This window comes from Pelodiscus sinensis, chromosome 1 (genome assembly GCF_052426305.1).
Source record: "Pelodiscus sinensis isolate ZL-2025 chromosome 1, ASM5242630v1, whole genome shotgun sequence".
Taxonomy (NCBI): Eukaryota; Metazoa; Chordata; order Testudines; family Trionychidae; genus Pelodiscus; species Pelodiscus sinensis.
The window spans coordinates 53,442,630-53,460,107 of NC_143052.1; the positions used below are offsets into that span (position 1 = coordinate 53,442,630).

At 42.4% G+C, this 17,478-nt stretch overlaps 2 protein-coding genes across 3 annotated transcripts; one reads left to right on the forward strand and one right to left on the reverse strand.

Moving 5' to 3' along the window:
• Positions 1-1,687: 1,687 nt before the first annotated feature.
• Positions 1,688-11,048, reverse strand: DNAJB9 (DnaJ heat shock protein family (Hsp40) member B9). The gene is made up of 3 exons (XM_075929840.2): positions 10,916-11,048; positions 5,244-5,471; positions 1,688-3,949 (listed from the first exon to the last, which is right to left on the reverse strand). Exons 2-3 carry the CDS (start codon positions 5,458-5,460, stop codon positions 3,513-3,515), a joined length of 654 nt encoding a protein of 217 aa, XP_075785955.2. The 5' UTR covers positions 5,461-5,471; positions 10,916-11,048; the 3' UTR covers positions 1,688-3,512.
• A 48-nt stretch (positions 11,049-11,096) lies between these two features.
• On the forward strand, positions 11,097-17,137 carry THAP5 (THAP domain containing 5). Of its 2 annotated transcripts, none has more exons than XM_075929824.2 (3): positions 11,097-11,334; positions 15,407-15,596; positions 16,154-17,137. In XM_075929824.2, the coding sequence occupies exons 1-3, from the start codon at positions 11,252-11,254 to the stop codon at positions 17,108-17,110; spliced, it is 1,230 nt and encodes a 409-aa protein (XP_075785939.2). In that variant the 5' UTR covers positions 11,097-11,251; the 3' UTR covers positions 17,111-17,137. The 2 variants fall into 2 exon arrangements, with proteins under 2 accessions (XP_075785939.2, XP_075785942.2); XM_075929827.2 differs by lacking the exon at positions 11,097-11,334 and adding an exon at positions 11,363-11,556.
• The last annotated feature ends 341 nt before the right edge of the window (positions 17,138-17,478 follow it).

A 17,478-nucleotide genomic window follows, 5' to 3' on the forward strand; every position in this document is an offset into this window, starting at 1 on the left:
AATAGTTCCCAACCTTTTCGAGCATACGGACCCCTTTCTATTAAAATTTCACAGACCCCCCTTCCCTGGGGGAGAAAAAAAAAAAGAAAAGGAAAGAAAAAGAAAAGGTGATGGGCCTGATCCTTATTTTTAAACTTTCCACAGACCCCCTGGAGTACTGCCGCAAATCACCAGGGATCCATGGACTAAAGGTTGGGAACCAGTGCTCTAGCTTTACAGACAAGTTTAAAGCTCAGCCATTTCAGTTCATCAATAAAAATGTCCTTTTTTAAAAATAAGCACAAAAAAGTCAGTGTTCACGCTCAGAACACAAATGAAGAGACAGATCAAGCATAAAAGCTTCAACCCTAAGTGAGAACTGGAGAAACTTCTGAGTAACTGAAGTCAGCAACTTAGTTATATCAGGACTTGCAGTTACAGAGCATGCCACAACACAACTGCTATAATTAAATAGGAAAAGAACATGCTAGAGCTCTGAATAAGCAAGCAGCATGTTTTGTAAGTTTCTGTTCTGAAAGGCATTGGGGGGTTGTTACTTCTTTTACTGCTTGCAAAATGTGTTGTTTTTGACTGGTCTGTGCATTTTCATAATTTTCATTTCTCTCTTACGCTTAAATTTAATTATTTGAGAAGTGAGCTCTAAAATGCATAGCCTGTCATGGCTGGAGTCATTATTCCTATGGTAACTGCTGCTCCTGGAAGTGGCTGGCATGTCTCTGAAGTCCCTGATAAAGGCAGAGCAGAGGGTCTCCACATACTGTCCTTGCCTGCAAAGACCACACTCCTGCAGCGCCCATTGATCAGTAATGGGGAACCATGGCCAGTAGAAGCTGTGGGCTCAGTGCCTGTAGATGAGGAGCAGTACATGGTGCCATGGAGCCATTGCTGTACATGCCAGCTGCTTTCAGGGTGGTGCAGGGCCAGGGCAGGAGTAAACCTGCCTTAACTCCACTGCTCCACCACCCAGAAACAGTCTCAGTTAAACGGTGCCCAGCCAGAGCCACATGCAATTAATAACTTCCTTCAGCTTGCACTTTGAAACCCCTCTTGGACCCCAGTCCCCCAGCCTGGTGAAAGTGAGTGAGGATGGGGGACAAAAAGGAGATGGAGTGAGCAGAGTAAGGCCTCAGGAAGGGGTGATCAGGAGACCACTGCCTTAGAGCATGATTTATAAGTTATTAGTCTTTCAACTTACAAAGACTCTTTTATATCTTCCCATCTTTCTTACTAAGATGCTCTTCACCTGGATGAATTTTAGCAGTCTCCATCAGTGATTCTCAAACTGTGGGTCAACCCCATTTTAATGGGGTCACCAGGGCTGATATTGGACATGCTGGACCCCGGGGCAAAAGCCCCAGTCCTTGTTGGCAGAGCTCAGGGTTACAGACCAAGCTCTTGAGTTTCGGCTTTGTCCCCACCCAGGACAGTGGTGTTCAGGTATGCTCAGAGTTCAGTCCCCTCTCCTGGGGTCATGCAGTAACTTTTTTTTGTCAGAAGAGGTCGCGGTGCAACGAAACTTGAGAACCATTGGTCAAAATCATTAATGAGCATTCAGGGATATACAGACTGAATATATTATGCTGGCATGCCTTTGCTTTTCCCTTCCAAGGGAAAAAAGTTTTTCCCAAACAGTACTAAGCTGTTTGCAGTCTTTATACTGTGGGACAAAATAGTTTACAAAATGCACTCAAGTTGTAAATATTTGTTTATTTGCATACCCATGTTTGATGAACAGGTATTATTTTTGCTTAAGTTTATCCATAGGATTAATATCATATGGAGTAGGTTATGAAAAAAGTGCAGAAATTTTCATGAGCTACACATTAAAGTACACAACAGAAATTAAAATCTACTTGCATAAAAAACAAAAGCACATTTATCTCTACCATAATATTGCACATTCTGATAAGGTTTCACAAATTACTGGCTTTTCATAAAGACAGAATATGAGGTATTAGTCAATTTATAAATAAAGTAGACAAAGAATGAAAGAGAAAGCACATAAAACAACAAAAATCCTTTCTAAAGCTTATAGGCAAGTGAAATTTAACAAAAAGATTATACTGACAGTCACGGGAAGTTTAGCAGGACAAGTGAGGATGTAGCTGAGGAACAGAAGGTGAGAACTGAAGGGCAAAATCACTTCCTCGTAATAGGACTTTAGGACACCGCAACTTACAGAAGACTGCACTCAATTTGCTTGATCTACATGAAAAGTAAGTTTTCATATACACTAAGTTAAATGTATTTTTGAACATTAGTTGTTACAATTGACAATTCTCAGTTGTGGGTGGTGGCCATCTTACTAAAAAGATACAGTCTGGTATAGTGGATGCATGGAAATCCAGACAGTCCTATAACAATACTCAAAGAAAACCTTTAAGGATTGACAGATATCTATTAAGCTGATGCTCAAATACTGAGGGTTGACTTGTGGACTTCATAGCTGACAGTATAACAAGTGACAAATTTAGCATGTCATCACTAAAGCAGACTCAATTGCCAAATGCGATTAAAACAAATATCACAAGAAGTCTAACTTTCCATTTTGCTGTTTTATTCCCTTCGAGAAGAGTTCACCTTTCAAGCTGTGAAGCTGACACATTTCATTCTTTTAAATGAAAGAATCTGCAATGTGAAGTTTGTAGCTCTATTTATACAAAAGTGTACTTGTTTGACCTACAAGTCACATCAGGCAGAGGGATCTAATTTTATTTAGTTTTAGATTCTCATATTTAGTTTCTAGGCTCCAGGACATTATCTACAAAGACTTACACATGTACGCAACTTTACATACATAAGTAATTCCACTGGAGTCAACATATGCTGAGAGTTATGCTCATGCTAAAGTCTTTACAGGCTTGAGATCAATTTCAAGACATTTAATATTTTTTTTAATTTCCAAACTCTGGGACATAGTTCCTTATATGGTACATTACACTATTTTACAGATGTTCTATGTTCACATTTCTAGAACTGCTCATGCAAGTTAAAAGGCAGATTAACTAAATTTGCACTGCTGTAATGTGTACGAGTTATACATAGTTCCCATAACTTAGTCTACAGCAGCTGAATACTGCAAGTTCAATCTATAAAAATAAAACTTCCTATTTTTTTTTTAAATTAAGTGCAAACACTTCACAATAAGGGAGTTTAACTCACCTGTAGCCATACATGCATCAGTAACTCAAACATCCTGCCAGGAGTATAAACAAAAGTCACATTAAGACTCCTCATATGTTAAAGATTGAAATACATTTCAATTTAATAAAAATTTATCTTGTTTTATCATACAAGGTTTATTTCCTCTCTCTCGGCCTTTCTAGACAGATGAGGTATTCATCTCCCATTTTGCTGCATGCTGTTTCAACTGCAAAAATTAGTTTAATTAGAACTTTACTGCAATTAAGTGAAATATTTTAATAGTTTCAGACAGTTCCATATTAGCACTAATGAAGAAAACCATCAAGGTGATGAAACAGGAAGAGAAAATATGGAAGAAAAAGGAAGTGTTATTGTCCAGAACAGTCTGTGTATGTAGTAACCATGTTTCCTCGGCGCTGAGTGACAGTCCTACAATGCTTGCTAGATCCATGGAATCTGCTGTCAGTTCGCACAGTGTGCTGGTGTGCACTGTCGAAACCACTGAATGAAAACATTTTTTCCATATCTTCAAACACATCATCAAACAGTCCACCTCCAAAGGAGAAATCTTGGAAAGAACGTCTTTGTCTGCTGTGAGCCTCCCGATGACTCCGGAAGTGATTTTCAAAATGCTTCTTTGATCGCGGGTTTTGCTTTTGACCAAAAAAGTCAAAATCTTTGAACAAGTCATCAAAGTTGAAATTAAATGATTGTTGAAATGGGCTTCCATTATTTCCTTGTCCTCCACCATTGCCAAACTGGTCATATTCTTTTCGTTTATTCTCATCCGATAATGTTTCATAAGCTGTTGAAGTATTGCAATGAGAAATTAGGTCAGAATTTCACATAGTCAGATTTAAATTTTCCTGTCAAAAAACACATTTACTTTCTTCCTCAAACTGCAAGCACATCAGTAATCAGAAACTGTGAAAGTGATACTTTATACATGTACTGAAATTAAGCCACAACTTTACTAAATGTTCAAAATAAGCTCAAGTATGCTCATTCAAGTAAACAGATAAAATGTGTTCTCTAATTTTATTCCTATAGACTACATACTATTTAAATAAATTAATATTTTTACAGTCGGGTACTAAAAACTGCAGTAGTTAAATATTTTCTTTCAAATGGCAGTGAAATAGGCAGAATATTAGAAGATATGGCAAGCCAAGCTTTTTCTCCTCCTTTTAAACTGTTTAACGCATTCCTCTCCAGAAACCCTCATTCTGTAATGGGTTTCAAATACACTTTCCATTTAATAGTTTTCAAATCAGTGGGAACAAACTTTGTTGCAGATGTATTGCAACTTAGGGATGCTAAAGAGGTAACCAGTTAATCTAGCCACAGGCAGATGTGGGGGGGGGGAGGGGCGCTGCTCCAGCTTAGCTGGGCTTGCTGCATCACGCTGAGCACTGCTCAGATTGAACCTCTCTAGTCTGGCACGCTTGACACCTGACTGGTGCCAGACAACAGAATTTGCCCAACGGCAGGAGGTCAATATTGTGTAGCATCATTACTAACACTTCCACTGCTTTCTGGGCTCTTAAAAGACATTTAGGGGTAAATTAGAGCTACAATTCAGCACAGAACACCAAGAGTCAGGACTGGTGGCTGTAAACAAACTTTATGGGTCAGCAGGAAACTTCACCACGCACAATGTAAGTGGACATCTGGCTATCAAAAATCATGTGGGATCACGGATGTTGCCAGACCAGAGAGTGAAAGACTAGAGAGATTCAACCTGTATTTCTTCACAACAAAATACTGTACTTTAATGTGTGCCGTGCCTAGTTAGGATATCTTCAACCATATTTCTGTTCCTCTATTTGTTAGTTTTTTTAAAGCACTTTCAAATACTCTATACAAAGAAAATTCTAATTCTGTTAAAAGGAAGTGTGACTTGGGCCATTACAATGCATTGTTTTATCATGGTGACATTCAGTCCTGTACACAAAACAAATAATCAACAGTAGCATCAACAAAATATCGAAGGAGGCGCTGCAATTACATTTTATGGTTTTATATATTAATACTGAAAAGGTTACATTTATGACACACATACTTAACACCCCCTTAAATACTTGTATAATGTACATTACCTTCTGCAATTTCTCTGAATTTTGCTTCTGCACCAGGACTCTTATTTTTGTCTGGGTGGTACTTCATGGCCAGTTTGTGAAATGCCTTTTTGATCTGGCGGTCAGATGCATTTTTTGGAACTCCTAAAATGTCATAGTAGTTTTCTGTAGCCAATATCAATTCAGTTATCATTAAAATGCAGAGCGCAAAGGTGAAGACAGACTGTGTGGTAGCCATTTTTGAAGCACCTAGAAAGACAGAAAAATACTTGAATACAAATTATTGCAATTTTTTGCTATGGCATTATACAGGAACTTAAGACAACTCAATTGCATCTATTCTGATGCAAACTGGTAAATCTATAATGTTTAAACATAGAAACCATGCAGCAATAAAAGATGGAACAGCGTTTAATTTTCACAGGAAAATCTCCCCTTTGCAGAGTTTTCAGTATGTAGTATAGGGATGTTAAGTACTGGGTAACTGACTAATCGAATAGTTGATGCATTTTGCATCAACTATTCAATTACTCAATAGGGCATCTCCACCTTTGAAGTGTAACAGCACTACACTTCAAAGGTGAAAGCGTCACATGGAGCCCAGGGTCAGCTGGAGTCCCCAGCTAACCCTGAGCTCCACACAGCGCTGCCGCTTTGAAGTACCTCCTGTTCCTGCCCCCTACTGCCTCTATCTGATAGAGGCAGCAAAGGGGAAGGAGGGAAATAACTAGTCAACTATTCAACAAGCATTTACTTATCAGATAGTCGACTAGTCCTTCATATTCCTAATGCAGTATGATGATGCAGTTTTAACTCTCTCCACATCTAGCTGTCACTTGCAACACAGTTTCTTCTTATGTTCACACATACACTTGCCTCATCCACCCCAAAGTCCTGGTCCTAATATCTGGGCTTCACTAACTAGCCATTTTCACTGCAAGGCCCAGTATCTGCTTTCTGTACTTTGTCCAAAAGTTACATATACCAGATAACGAGCAGCAGCATTTGAAAGAAACTGAAATGAGCTGTACTGTACTAAAGCTAGGTTGTGAAACATTAAGTAGAAAGCTCAGGAACACACAGAGCTGCTTCAAGAGTCTAGTGCCAACCTCCAATAAAGAGGAAAGAGTCTACAAGAATGCAGCAAGAGACTACGTGCCACAGAATCCTATTACAAAGTACAGGTTTCTCCTTTCTTGGTGAATGAAAACACAGGATGGCCTTGGTGTTCATTAAATTTTAATTGCAGTTTTGATGACTTAAAAATCTACAACATAACTGATACAAAAAAGTTAGAATCAGTATAGAATCAGTATCACTGAAAGTTGAATGTGTAAGCCTCCCACATACCAATAAGAGAATTAAGTGCTTGAAATTCACTCTGGGTTGAAAGCTTTCCACAAGATCCAAGACAGTTATAGAACACAAGATCATAGACTAGCACTGGGGAACTTTCAAGCATGGCATTTTTGAAAATTAAAAGTTGATCAATTTATCAGATAGCTGAGAATTGTACAATTTATAAGAGATAATGATAAAAACTTTGGATTAAAAAACACGTGAGTGCCAGGTTAAGGAAATGTTGATCAATAAATCTGTACACAACACACACGTCGTTTAAAAAGAAAAACTTGATGTTAAGCAGACAGTACCAATTACAAGCCAGGTACATACTATATTCAATTAGTCAATATACTAAGAATCTTTTCTAGAAGAAACTTTACTATCTAATACTTGGAAGCTGCTTCTTATTGCAAGGAACATTCAAGATACGTAGTGGGCATGTAAAATGCCCAAAAGATAATTTTGGACATCACCCAACCTGCAGAATGCCAGGGGATTGTACGACGCATACTACAAAAATAATATAATCTCAGTACAGGATTAGTTGAAAAAACAGATAGTCATTCCCAAGGGAACTAATGTGACTAACTCAGTCAGAGGAACACTTTAAATGTTTCCTGCCTGTTTACCCTTCATAGGTATGGACCTCTGGTTTTTCATCTCAGGCCCATAAAACAGAAATTATTTTCTTGAGCACAATCACTTCAGTTAACCCCAGTTTGCAACTACAGTCTATAACCCTGACAACATCTTGAACCCCAAGCTTCCTATACTGTTTGGCTACGTCTACACTGCAGGCTTTTTGCGCAAGAGTTCTTGCGCAAAAGGTCTTCCACAAGAGCACGTCCACACTGCCATGTGCCTTTGCACAAGAGCATCCATGGCAGTGTGGACGCTCTCTTGTGCAAGAAAGCTCTGATGGCCATTTTAGCCATATGGGTTTCTTGCGCACGAAATTCATGTTGCCTGTCTACACTGCCCTCTTGTGGAAGAGCTCTTGCGCAAGAGGGCTTATTCCTTGTGGGAAAAATGAATTATCTTCCGGAAGAAGACCTTCTTTTCCGATGCTGTACTGTAAATTTACTTGCGCAAGAACGCGCATGCAGTGTAGACACCTAGCAAGTTTTTGCGCAAAAAAAGCCTGCAGTGTAGACTTAATCTCCATGTACAACTTTAAGACCACCACCACTATATTGCTCAGATAAAATCCTTTCTCCTCCCTCCCCTACACTTACACCTCAGTTTCTGGCTGCATATGTGATAAGTGAAGCAGTGTTGTACACCTGCTGGCTTTGGGAAAGCTGATTTTGTTTTATAAGTCTGTTGAAGAAGAAATTTTAGTGATACAGGTGTTAAAAGGTGATTGGGCAAACAGTTTTAGTGGATCTGGCCCATCTCTAAATACTTCCACTGGCTTCTTATTCATTGTAGTATCTTTTTCAACCCCGCCCCCCCCCCCTCCACCACCACCACCACCCACCACCCACACACTTATTTTGAGAGAATGGAACAGACTGTGCTCACCAGCTGGCCCCAGGCTGCACGTGGCATTTCAAAGCAACAGTGCCACGGGGAGCCCGGGGTCTGGCCCCAGACTCCACGAGGTGCTGCCGCTTTGAAGTACCCCCCTTTTCTTCCCCCCCACTTGCTGCCTCTTTCTGTGAACTAGTCCTTCACATCCCTACCAGAAATCACTTCTGCGGCTCCCGTAAACTGCTGTGAACTACCTACCTCTTGCTTTACCCATGCCTCCGAATCTTTTCACTCCACATAAGCTTCTCAACTTCTATTACTTGTATGCTAGTATTACCACCAGATGAATTAATTTCAATTATTTTGCACTACTCTTTCCCTCAGAATGGTTTTATACTACATTTTGCTGTATATAATTTGTATATAAATACAGTACTGAAATGCTACCATATTTTAAAAGAAAGCCCAGTTCACATTAAATTGATTATTCTTCAAATTGTTTTAGACAAAGCTCCTGAAAACATTTCTAACAAGACAAACTTTATACAAAGATCAGCATGTTTCAACATGCCTGTGCTATTCAAACCAAGTTTATTTACACAAAAACAATGTTGAGAATAGCAAATGTTTAAAAGTATTTTAATTGACAAAAAAAATGATCACAAAAGATTATCAAATCTTGTATATTAGCTCTATTAATAGCTGAAAGTATGTTTTCTTTAATATGAATTAGCTAACCTGGAACTATGTCACAGATATATCTTTATTAAGCTGCTGTTAGTATCAGTACCTTTATCATAATAACCATTAAAAAACCCACTTGTTACTATTTATATTCTACATACCTTTCCTTTCTTTGGAAACTGAAAGACAGATAAGTTTCACTTTTCGATTCTCACGTACTAGTGATCAAAATGCTATCATGTCTGGCTGAAAACATTACATAGGAGTGTTGAGTACAGTTTTAAGAATTTCTAGTGTTACCTTTAAAATATTTTTTCTTTTAAAAACCCTTAAGGGACTGAAGGGACATGGAGAACAAACCCTCTAGTACGGTTTATAAAAAAAATGTGTGATTTTGAACAAGATTTAACAAGAGAACATGGCTTTTTACTGGGGCTCAACAAACAATTAGAGAACTTAAGGACAGTGTTTAAATCCTTGTTGAATGGTAAAGATTTCAGCAACAGCATTATTCTGGTTATAACTTTTAATTGTATTTTCTTTCAAACAGGCAAAAGAACATTCAGTGTTAATTTTCAATCTATAGTTAAATGTTTGCCCAACATTTCTATCATCTTCCTATGAACGTTTATCCATTTCAAGACAACCAAATACAGTAGTACAAATTCCTTAGCCCACCCCCTTTCAAGTAAGTGAATTGGGGGGTTGTAACAAATAGAATCATGGATACATAAGGCTCGAAGAAACCTCGAGAAGTCTTCAACTCCAACACTCTATTTAGCAAAAGCAGGCCAAATAAATGTAACCATCCCTGGTTGGCATTTGTCAAACCCACTCTTAAACACCTCCAAAATGGCAATTCCAGAACCGCCTTTTGAAATCTAGCACAGAACTTATCTACCTTTAGACAGTAAGAAAATCTCTCTCATTATAACTTAAATCTCACTTGCTACAGATTGAACCTGTTACTTCTTGCCCTACCTGCAGGGGATATGGAGCACAAACCCTCTCTTATGGCTTATAAAGCACTATGTATATAATAGAAATGTTTGAAGAACAGTGCCAGTTACATGCAATTTTAATGCACAAAACAAGTGGAAGAGGAGCTTGACTTTGAGACAGCTCTTACAACCACTATCTAACTATTAGTAGAAGGCTAGAGAAGTTTAAAAACAAAGCTCAATTACAAGAGCATAAAAGGTCTCTTATATAACTCTACCAAGACACTAAGAGCTATACCATAGATTGTGAACATGGAATCAGAGTTTGAGAATGAGATCTTTCCTTCTCTTTAGGGATCACTCTTTTGAAAACTGAAACAAAAGGGAAAGGAAAGTAGCAGGTTTAACCCAACTCCAGCAACACAAAACCATTCTATTTTAAGACTTCAATTAATTATAACTGGAAGTTAGTAGGCACAGAATCAATCTCTGAGAGAACTTTTACTGTAGCTAGTATAAAGACCTTACAAATGGAAAAGGCTCTCACTCAACTGTGGTTGCACAGGAAGTTTAAATATAACAGTCTTGCATCTTAATAGTCTCTCCCATGTCCCAGTTCACTATGCTGAGGAGTAAGCTAGAATCCTCTTCAGCCATGCTATTAAGAGGAACCCTAAAGACAACTGTAGTTATACTTGGTCTTTTAATTGCTGATTCCCAACCATAACTTTTATAAAAATAAAATTATGGGGTTTACTATTATCCTGGATAATTCATCACGGAGACAAATGAATAAAGACCGGGAGGGAGGGATATGGCCTTTGCATCAGCCCAAGCTTTTTCACGGCCCTCCCAGCCAAACGAAACCGCGTTCTACTGAACAGCCACGATCGTGTCTAGTCAAAAGGTTAACGCGGTAACCAAAGGCCCGGGCGGAGGTGCAGCCCCGCACAGCGATGCAGACGCCCCCGCGCAGAGGGGCGCCCAGCACTTCACACGCCCTCCTCCCGGGGAGAGGCACAAGGCAAGAGAACCCGAGACTGGAGAGACTCGAAACAAACCAGCCCGCCCCAAGGCGCGGAGACATCACAATACCCCACGATCCTCCTCCCCCCCCGGCCCCTCCTACCGTCATACCCCCTCCCCCAACTCCGACCCCCACCCTCAATACAGCTCCCTTCCCCCAACACCAGCCCCTCTGGCCCCAGCGCGCCCCGCGGCAGACGCAGGGGCCCTGTGCCCGCCACTCACCTACGGCAGCCCCGCGCGCCCTTCTGCTCTGGGCGGACTAACGCGGCGGTAACTCAAGACAAGAGAGACTCCTACACGAAACGCTCCACCATTGGCTGCGCGCTCTCACGTGACACCACCGCTTTAGCGCACGTGGAAGGCTGTTGTTACCGCTCGCGAGCCGCATCACTTCCGGTGGAGGGGCGGGCTCGGGCGCCTGGAAGCGGAAGCGGGGCTGCGGCCGGGGCGAGCGCTGAGCGGCTGCCTCGAGCGCTGTGCCTCGGTCTGGGGCGATCCCCGCGCCCCGTTGCCCGCGTGGATGGTTCCTTCCCCGGGCGGGGACCTCCAGCGCCCGCTATGCCCCGATACTGCGCCGCGTCCTGCTGCAAGAACCGGGGGGGCCAGAGCGCCAGGGACCAGCGCAAGCTGAGCTTCTACCCGTGAGTGCCGAGTGGGGGTTGGGGCGGCCCGGAGGCGGGAGGGGACGCTGCGCCGGAGAGAGCAGCGCCAGGGCCCGGTCGCACCCCGTCCTGTGGAGCCCGGCTGGGTCCGTCGCACCGGGAGCGGGGCCTCTCCTTTGCCTGTCCCGCCGGGCGCCCTCGCTCAGCCGGCTCCTCGCCCTCCCCCGGGCCTGGTCAGCGTCCGTGTCTCGCTAGCAGCAGGTAGGAACGTTAAGCGGCGACTGAGCGTTGCGGAAAGCAGCTGCGGAGTGGAAGGGGGCTCGGGGAGCGGGCTGTGTCGGGGGGAGCCCAAGGAGCCTGGGGATCTGGGTGCCCACTGGGATTAAGGAATCCCGTGGGCGCTGCAAAAAGGCTCCAGGTTAGCCACGTCTTCAGCAGGTGCTTCTGCTGAGTTGTGCCAGCCCCTCCCAACCCCACCAGACCTCTACGGTCCCTTTCACGTCCAAAGGATCCCTTGGGACCATTTATACTTTACACTGAACGTAAAGTTGGGGTTTGAGTGTGTATTGTACTTGGCTATATGGCACAAGGAAAGAAATATTTAGGAGATGGGACTGCTAATCTTTTTGGCGTCTTGTGGCTTTTTATTGTTGTTGAGAAATGTAAACAAGTTGGACTGAATGCTAATGCTATTGTATGTGGAAAAGAATGGGGTTTTTTTAAGTGATTGCTTTGATAACTGATTCTATGTAAAAATGTTGTTCTGTGAACCAGCTTACTAGACAACTTACTAGACAACTTACTAGACAACTTACTAGACAACTTACTAGGAAACCAACATACTAGACAAGTTTTGTGGCTTGGCTTACATAGAGATTAACAAAAATATATAGAGGTGGGTTGTGCCCAAGAAAGCTCATGCTACTATCTATGTTTTTTGTTAGTCTCTAAAGTGCTACAAGACTATTAAGTTTTTCCAGTTACAGACTAGCATGGCTACCCCTCTGAAACTTCAGAAATATGTAGTGTCATGCTCATTGTTTTTGTTTAACTCTCTACATTGTTTCCCATGGGCTATGTCTGTCATTCTGTATAAGAATATTTTTTTAAACGGCTATTAAAATCTTACCAATGTTTGTGCTCTCTTTCTTCTCATTTAATTTGAATAATAAAAATTACCACAGTCAGTTTCCTTTTGTTAACTTTCAGTCTTTCACTTTCTAGATCTTGTGGACCAATCAGTGTTGTTTTATTTTTTTTACAAGGTTAGGAACATGTTTGGGGGAGCCAAAGACAGAAAAAAGGGGGTTTTATATATTTTACAGAATTTCTAGCAGGTGTACATGGCGTTGTTTGGGTCTTTAATTGAAATAATTTTTACAATTAAATGAAAATGTACATGCTTTATTTCAATTGTAAAAATGAAAGCTAGAGTGAGGGTTGGGAGGGGGTAAGAAGAGGCAGGGGTGGGTGACTTAAGGCATGGGGGAGGGGGCTTCAGTGCAGGGAGTGGGGGCCTTAGTGCAGTGGAATGGAGGTGAGAGTGCAGCTCAAGGCAGGTGGGAGGTGCAGGACTCAGGGTAGAGAGCCAGGAGGGAAAGGGGGGTTACAGAAGCCATGAATGGCAGCAAGGGCAGCACTGCTCCACCCGCCGCTCCTACCAGGAGGCTAAAGCAGTCGTCTACAGCCAGTATATCCTCCCAATGGGCAGGGTTGTACTCTCCAAGAAGCAGCTCAACCTGGGAGGGGGAGATGAGGCTCTGCATGCTTGTTGGGTGCATGTTGTGGCTCTCTGGGCTGGTCCTGGTCTCCACCTTTCCCCCTCCAGCCTGCAACTGTTCCAGGAGGGGCCTTGCTTGGGGGCAGTGGCCCTGCTATCTTGCAGCTTGTTTTGAGGCTGGCAGTCTGCAGGCTGGCCCCAACCTCCCCCTGCTCCACCCCCACCCGGCAGCTGGTCAGTGGGATGGGGACAGTGCTTCAGGGGCTAACCCTGGCCTCCAGCAGCTTCCTGCATCCTCTTTGGGGGACTGAGCAGACTCCATGAGCTGCCCCTGGCCTTCAGAGACCCCCCCCACATTCTGCAGGCTGGGGGGGGGAAGGCTCCAGGGGTGGCCCCTGACCTCCAGCAGTTCCCTCTCCCTGCAGATTGTTGGGAAGGGAGGAACCCCTAGCCTGCATTTTCTCTGGGAGGGCCTTGCTTGGCACAGTGGGCCCCTCCATCCTGCAGCCTGTTGGGGGTGTGGGCAAAGCTCTATAGGCTGGTCCCAGCCTCCACTTGCCCCCCAACCCTGCAGCTGGCCTGGGGGGATAGTACTTCAGGGGGTGCCTCCAGAAGACCCCCCCCCCCATGTGTCCTGCAGGCTTTGGAGGGGAGAGGAGGAAGCTTTGAGGGCTGACCTCGGGCAGATCATCCACAGGCTGTTTGGGGGTGGGAGGCAGGCTCCAGGGGTTGTCCCTGACCTCCAGCAACCCACCCCCCGCCACGGCCTGTAGGCTGTCTGAGGGAAGTCCCAGACTCTGCACAGAGCGGGAGTGAGGGACAGGCTTTGGGTTTGGGGCAGGTGGGCTCCTTGGCTAGTGGCAGGCAAGATGAAGGAGCCCATCTCTGCTGGCCATTTTTTGTGCTGCAGCTACACCTAGTGGCCACTCTCAGTATCGCGTCCCTCCTCTCTCTGCCCCTCCCTTTCTGGTCCCTCCACTTTCTGCCTCCTCCCTTTCCATGTTATCAAAAACAATCCCATTCCTGGCATGTCCTGTTTTCCAGGCACAGCCAAACCTGACCTCGGTTTAAGTTAGGTAAGAGGAAGCTCCATACCAAATATGGCAGTAGGGATGTTAAATTTCAGTTAACTAATCAATAGTCTATGGGATTTCCATCAACTATTCGATTAGTCTATAGAACTTCCGTGTCCCACCTTTGAAGTGCACAAAAGTCCTCGCTAGGGCTCTTGTACATTTCAAAGTGGAAGCGCCTCATGGAGCCTGGGGATGGTGGGGGACTTCCCGCTGACTCAGGGCTCCATGTGGTGTATCAGCTTTTGAAATGTATGAGAGCCCCACTGGGGCCTCTTGTACATTTCAAAGTTGGCTGCTGCTGCGCTCCTGCCCCCTCTCATGGAGCAGGAGGGAACCGGCTTTTAAGCCAGCTTCCCCCAGCACTCTCTCCTCTTCTCCCCCCCCCATCCCTCCTTGCTGCCTCTCTCCGATTAGTCGCTTACATCCCTATTTGACGATCCTAGCTCTTATGATTTAGGAGAAGTTCTTGAACAGGTGGACTCATAGAAAGATGCACTCTAAAATATATCTATAAATTTTTGAACCTATACTAGTAAAAGGACTTTTTGAACTTAAAAAAAACTCCAAAACCCAGGAACATGCTCAAATAAATTAAGAGAAATATAATTTAAACAATTAAAATGAAATGGGATCCAATCATTTGAAAATTGTTTATTAAAAGAAAATAAGTAGCATATCCTCTTACTTTTCTACTGAAGTAGTTATTCCCAGAGATATCAGTGCAAACCACTGAGCAAAGGGTTCCAGGATCAGTCCATGTTAAAAGGTTTTTAACATCTGTGGAATTCTTGCCATTGAGTTCAGAAGAGACATGAAGGTAATTCCAGGCCCCTCTCTCTATATACATTTTTTTTTCTTGTGGAACAAGAGTGACATTACCTGTCACTCTGCATCCTGCAGCTCCTCCCTCCAACCTCAGCTGCATGGCCTCCCCCTCCTTCATGTTCCATGGAGTCGCCAGCCATGCAGCCTCCCCTCCCTCATGTGTGGGGGAGATGCAAGCCATGTTCGTGGGGGCCGGGCCACGGTTTTGGCACGACCCAGCCACCTGAAGGCTGTGGGGAGAGAGCTGGGCCTGGCTGCAGCCTGGCCTTCCCTGGTGGCCAGGGGGAGAGCCAGGATTGATGAGCGTAGTGAGCAGGGGGCCCAGACCCCTTGTTAATGAGATATGTTTCATGGTTAGTGGAATTAAACCTTGTGTTTCATGGTAGAAACCTAGAAATGATTCTTGTGTAAGGGAAGACTTAAGAGTGGGGTGCAGAGATTTTATTTGAAAAGCATATGTAACTGATTTTGTTCGAATCTTTTAAACCAGGTTTCCACTTCATGATAAAGAAAGACTTGAGAAATGGTTACGGAATATGAAACGTGACACGTGGACTCCCAGTAAGCACCAACTCCTCTGCAGTGACCATTTTACTCCTGACTCCCTTGATGTGCGATGGGGAATTCGATATTTGAAACATACTGCAATACCAACTATTTTCTCTTTGCCTGATAACCAGGTAATGTGTCCCTTTCTTGCATAGTATAGAACTGTGTTGGCTGGATATTAGTACAGTATATTTTTTCAAAATCATACGTACAAAGTTACACTTATAAAATGTTTCTTTTGTAACTTCAGATTTTGAAATGCAAACACCTGATTCTTCATTTGAAGGTTTACAGTAATAAGCGATGGATACAAAAAGCAAGTGGAAAATTCCGCTATGCAAAAGGAGAAGAGCATGTTTGGCTTAGAATATGAGAAACAAACCAGTTTATCAAAGAGAGGCCATTTGGTGCTTCTATTGTATGTGTCATTGATTTATATGAAGAATTACAAACCTGAAATTGTTTTACAAAACTATATTACACAGATTTAGACTAATACTTGAATATATTTGCATACCATCAGAGAAATGTAGTTAGAAATAAATACATAGTTTGTTTGCAAATTACTGGTTTAATCTTAAAGCAATACTTGAAAAATAGTGATTATAAAAAATGGAACACATTAGACAATGAGGAAACTTTTGTGCATTATTTGTACGGTAGTTAAAATGTGTCATTTATCCTTTAGGAGAAAGACCTTTCTCAGCACAAGTCACAAGAGGTAAAAACAGAGGATGGGGAAGAAATCAGTGTGCGTGTAGAGTCAAATAATATATCTGCATCATTTGAACCTTGTTCGCCAAAGAAAAATCTCGTAATTGCGGAAAATCTAGATGAAAGAACAGAGGCAATTTGCTTATCAACACTGAGCAAACCTCCACAAAAGAGAGTGCCATTTCAGAACACAGAAAACTTGCAACCAGGCACCATAATTCTTGATTCATCTGAGCAGCATATTCAACAAACACCTGTTTTAATGGCAGAAACTGTCCACAACATAGACGCAAGTAATGTTCACGCATCTGTAGAGAATCTTCTAAGTTGTACAGCTACAGTTTTGCAAGTAACAGACCCTGAATTCCTGGATTCATCCTTAAAATTTAAACATGTGGGTGGACCAGTTACTGACCATCCAGCTGAGAATCCTGATTCCCATATTGCAGTCTGCTCTGTGGAAGTACAGCCAAGTGAAAACACAGTTTTCTTCAGTACAATTACACGAACTATTGAACAGTTTAATGAAAATGAAGAATCTGTCATTGCTATCATTGTACCTGCTGAGTGTGCTGAAGAGCCTTCAATGGTAAGTAGTTCTTTCATGCCTATTAAACAGGAGTTCATAGACATGGAAGAAGTAGAAATTGAAAAATCTGCATATATAAACAATTGTGGTGAAACGGAAGTATTACAAACTGAGCATTCATATTGCAGACAAGACATAGACAGGGATCACCTCTGGCAAAAGATTGCAAAGCTACATTCCAAGATAACACTCCTTGAAAAACAGGAAAGAAAAACTTTAGGTAGGCTCAAATCCCTGGAAGCTCTTATTGGACAACTAAAACAGGAAAACCTGCTTTCTGAAGAAAAGCTCAAGATTGTAGAAAATTGTTTCACAACATTTGAAGTGACTATGATACAATAAAATCTTTAAAATGGGTGTTTTAACATGGCTTTTTCAGTCTCTATGATTCTCCTTTATATATGATACCTGGTTTATTTTCATGGTTTATACCACATTCATAACACAAAAATGCTATATAACGGGTGTTCTTGGAAAAAGTTGTATCCTTCTACCAAAGCCCACTGATAAAATATTGCCCATAAACATGAATTATAAATGAGCAAAATAAAGTAACTTTTTAAATAAAATATAAATAGGAGGAACTTTTCCAGATTCAAGTTTCTTTAGAATTTATAAGCTTTACAGTTCAGCAGCACAGTACAAACTGATTGGTGTCCCCCCCACACGCAGCTGTGACTTCCATTTTATAATCAATTTGTCCCAGTTCA

What these genes read in the sequence shown, in the direction of transcription:
- DNAJB9 (XM_075929840.2), bottom strand. Translation starts at nt 5,460, where the DNA reads ATGGCTACCACACAGTCTGTCTTCACCTTTGCGCTCTGCATTTTAATG. An exon ending in ATTCAGAGAAATTGCAGAAG is followed by an intron (nt 3,950 to 5,243) that starts GTAATGTACATT and finishes ATACTTCAACAG; the next exon opens with CTTATGAAACATTATCGGAT.
- THAP5 (XM_075929824.2), top strand. Translation starts at nt 11,252, where the DNA reads ATGCCCCGATACTGCGCCGCGTCCTGCTGCAAGAACCGGGGGGGCCAG. An exon ending in CGCAAGCTGAGCTTCTACCC is followed by an intron (nt 11,335 to 15,406) that starts GTGAGTGCCGAG and finishes CTTTTAAACCAG; the next exon opens with GTTTCCACTTCATGATAAAG. An exon ending in TCTCTTTGCCTGATAACCAG is followed by an intron (nt 15,597 to 16,153) that starts GTAATGTGTCCC and finishes TTTATCCTTTAG; the next exon opens with GAGAAAGACCTTTCTCAGCA.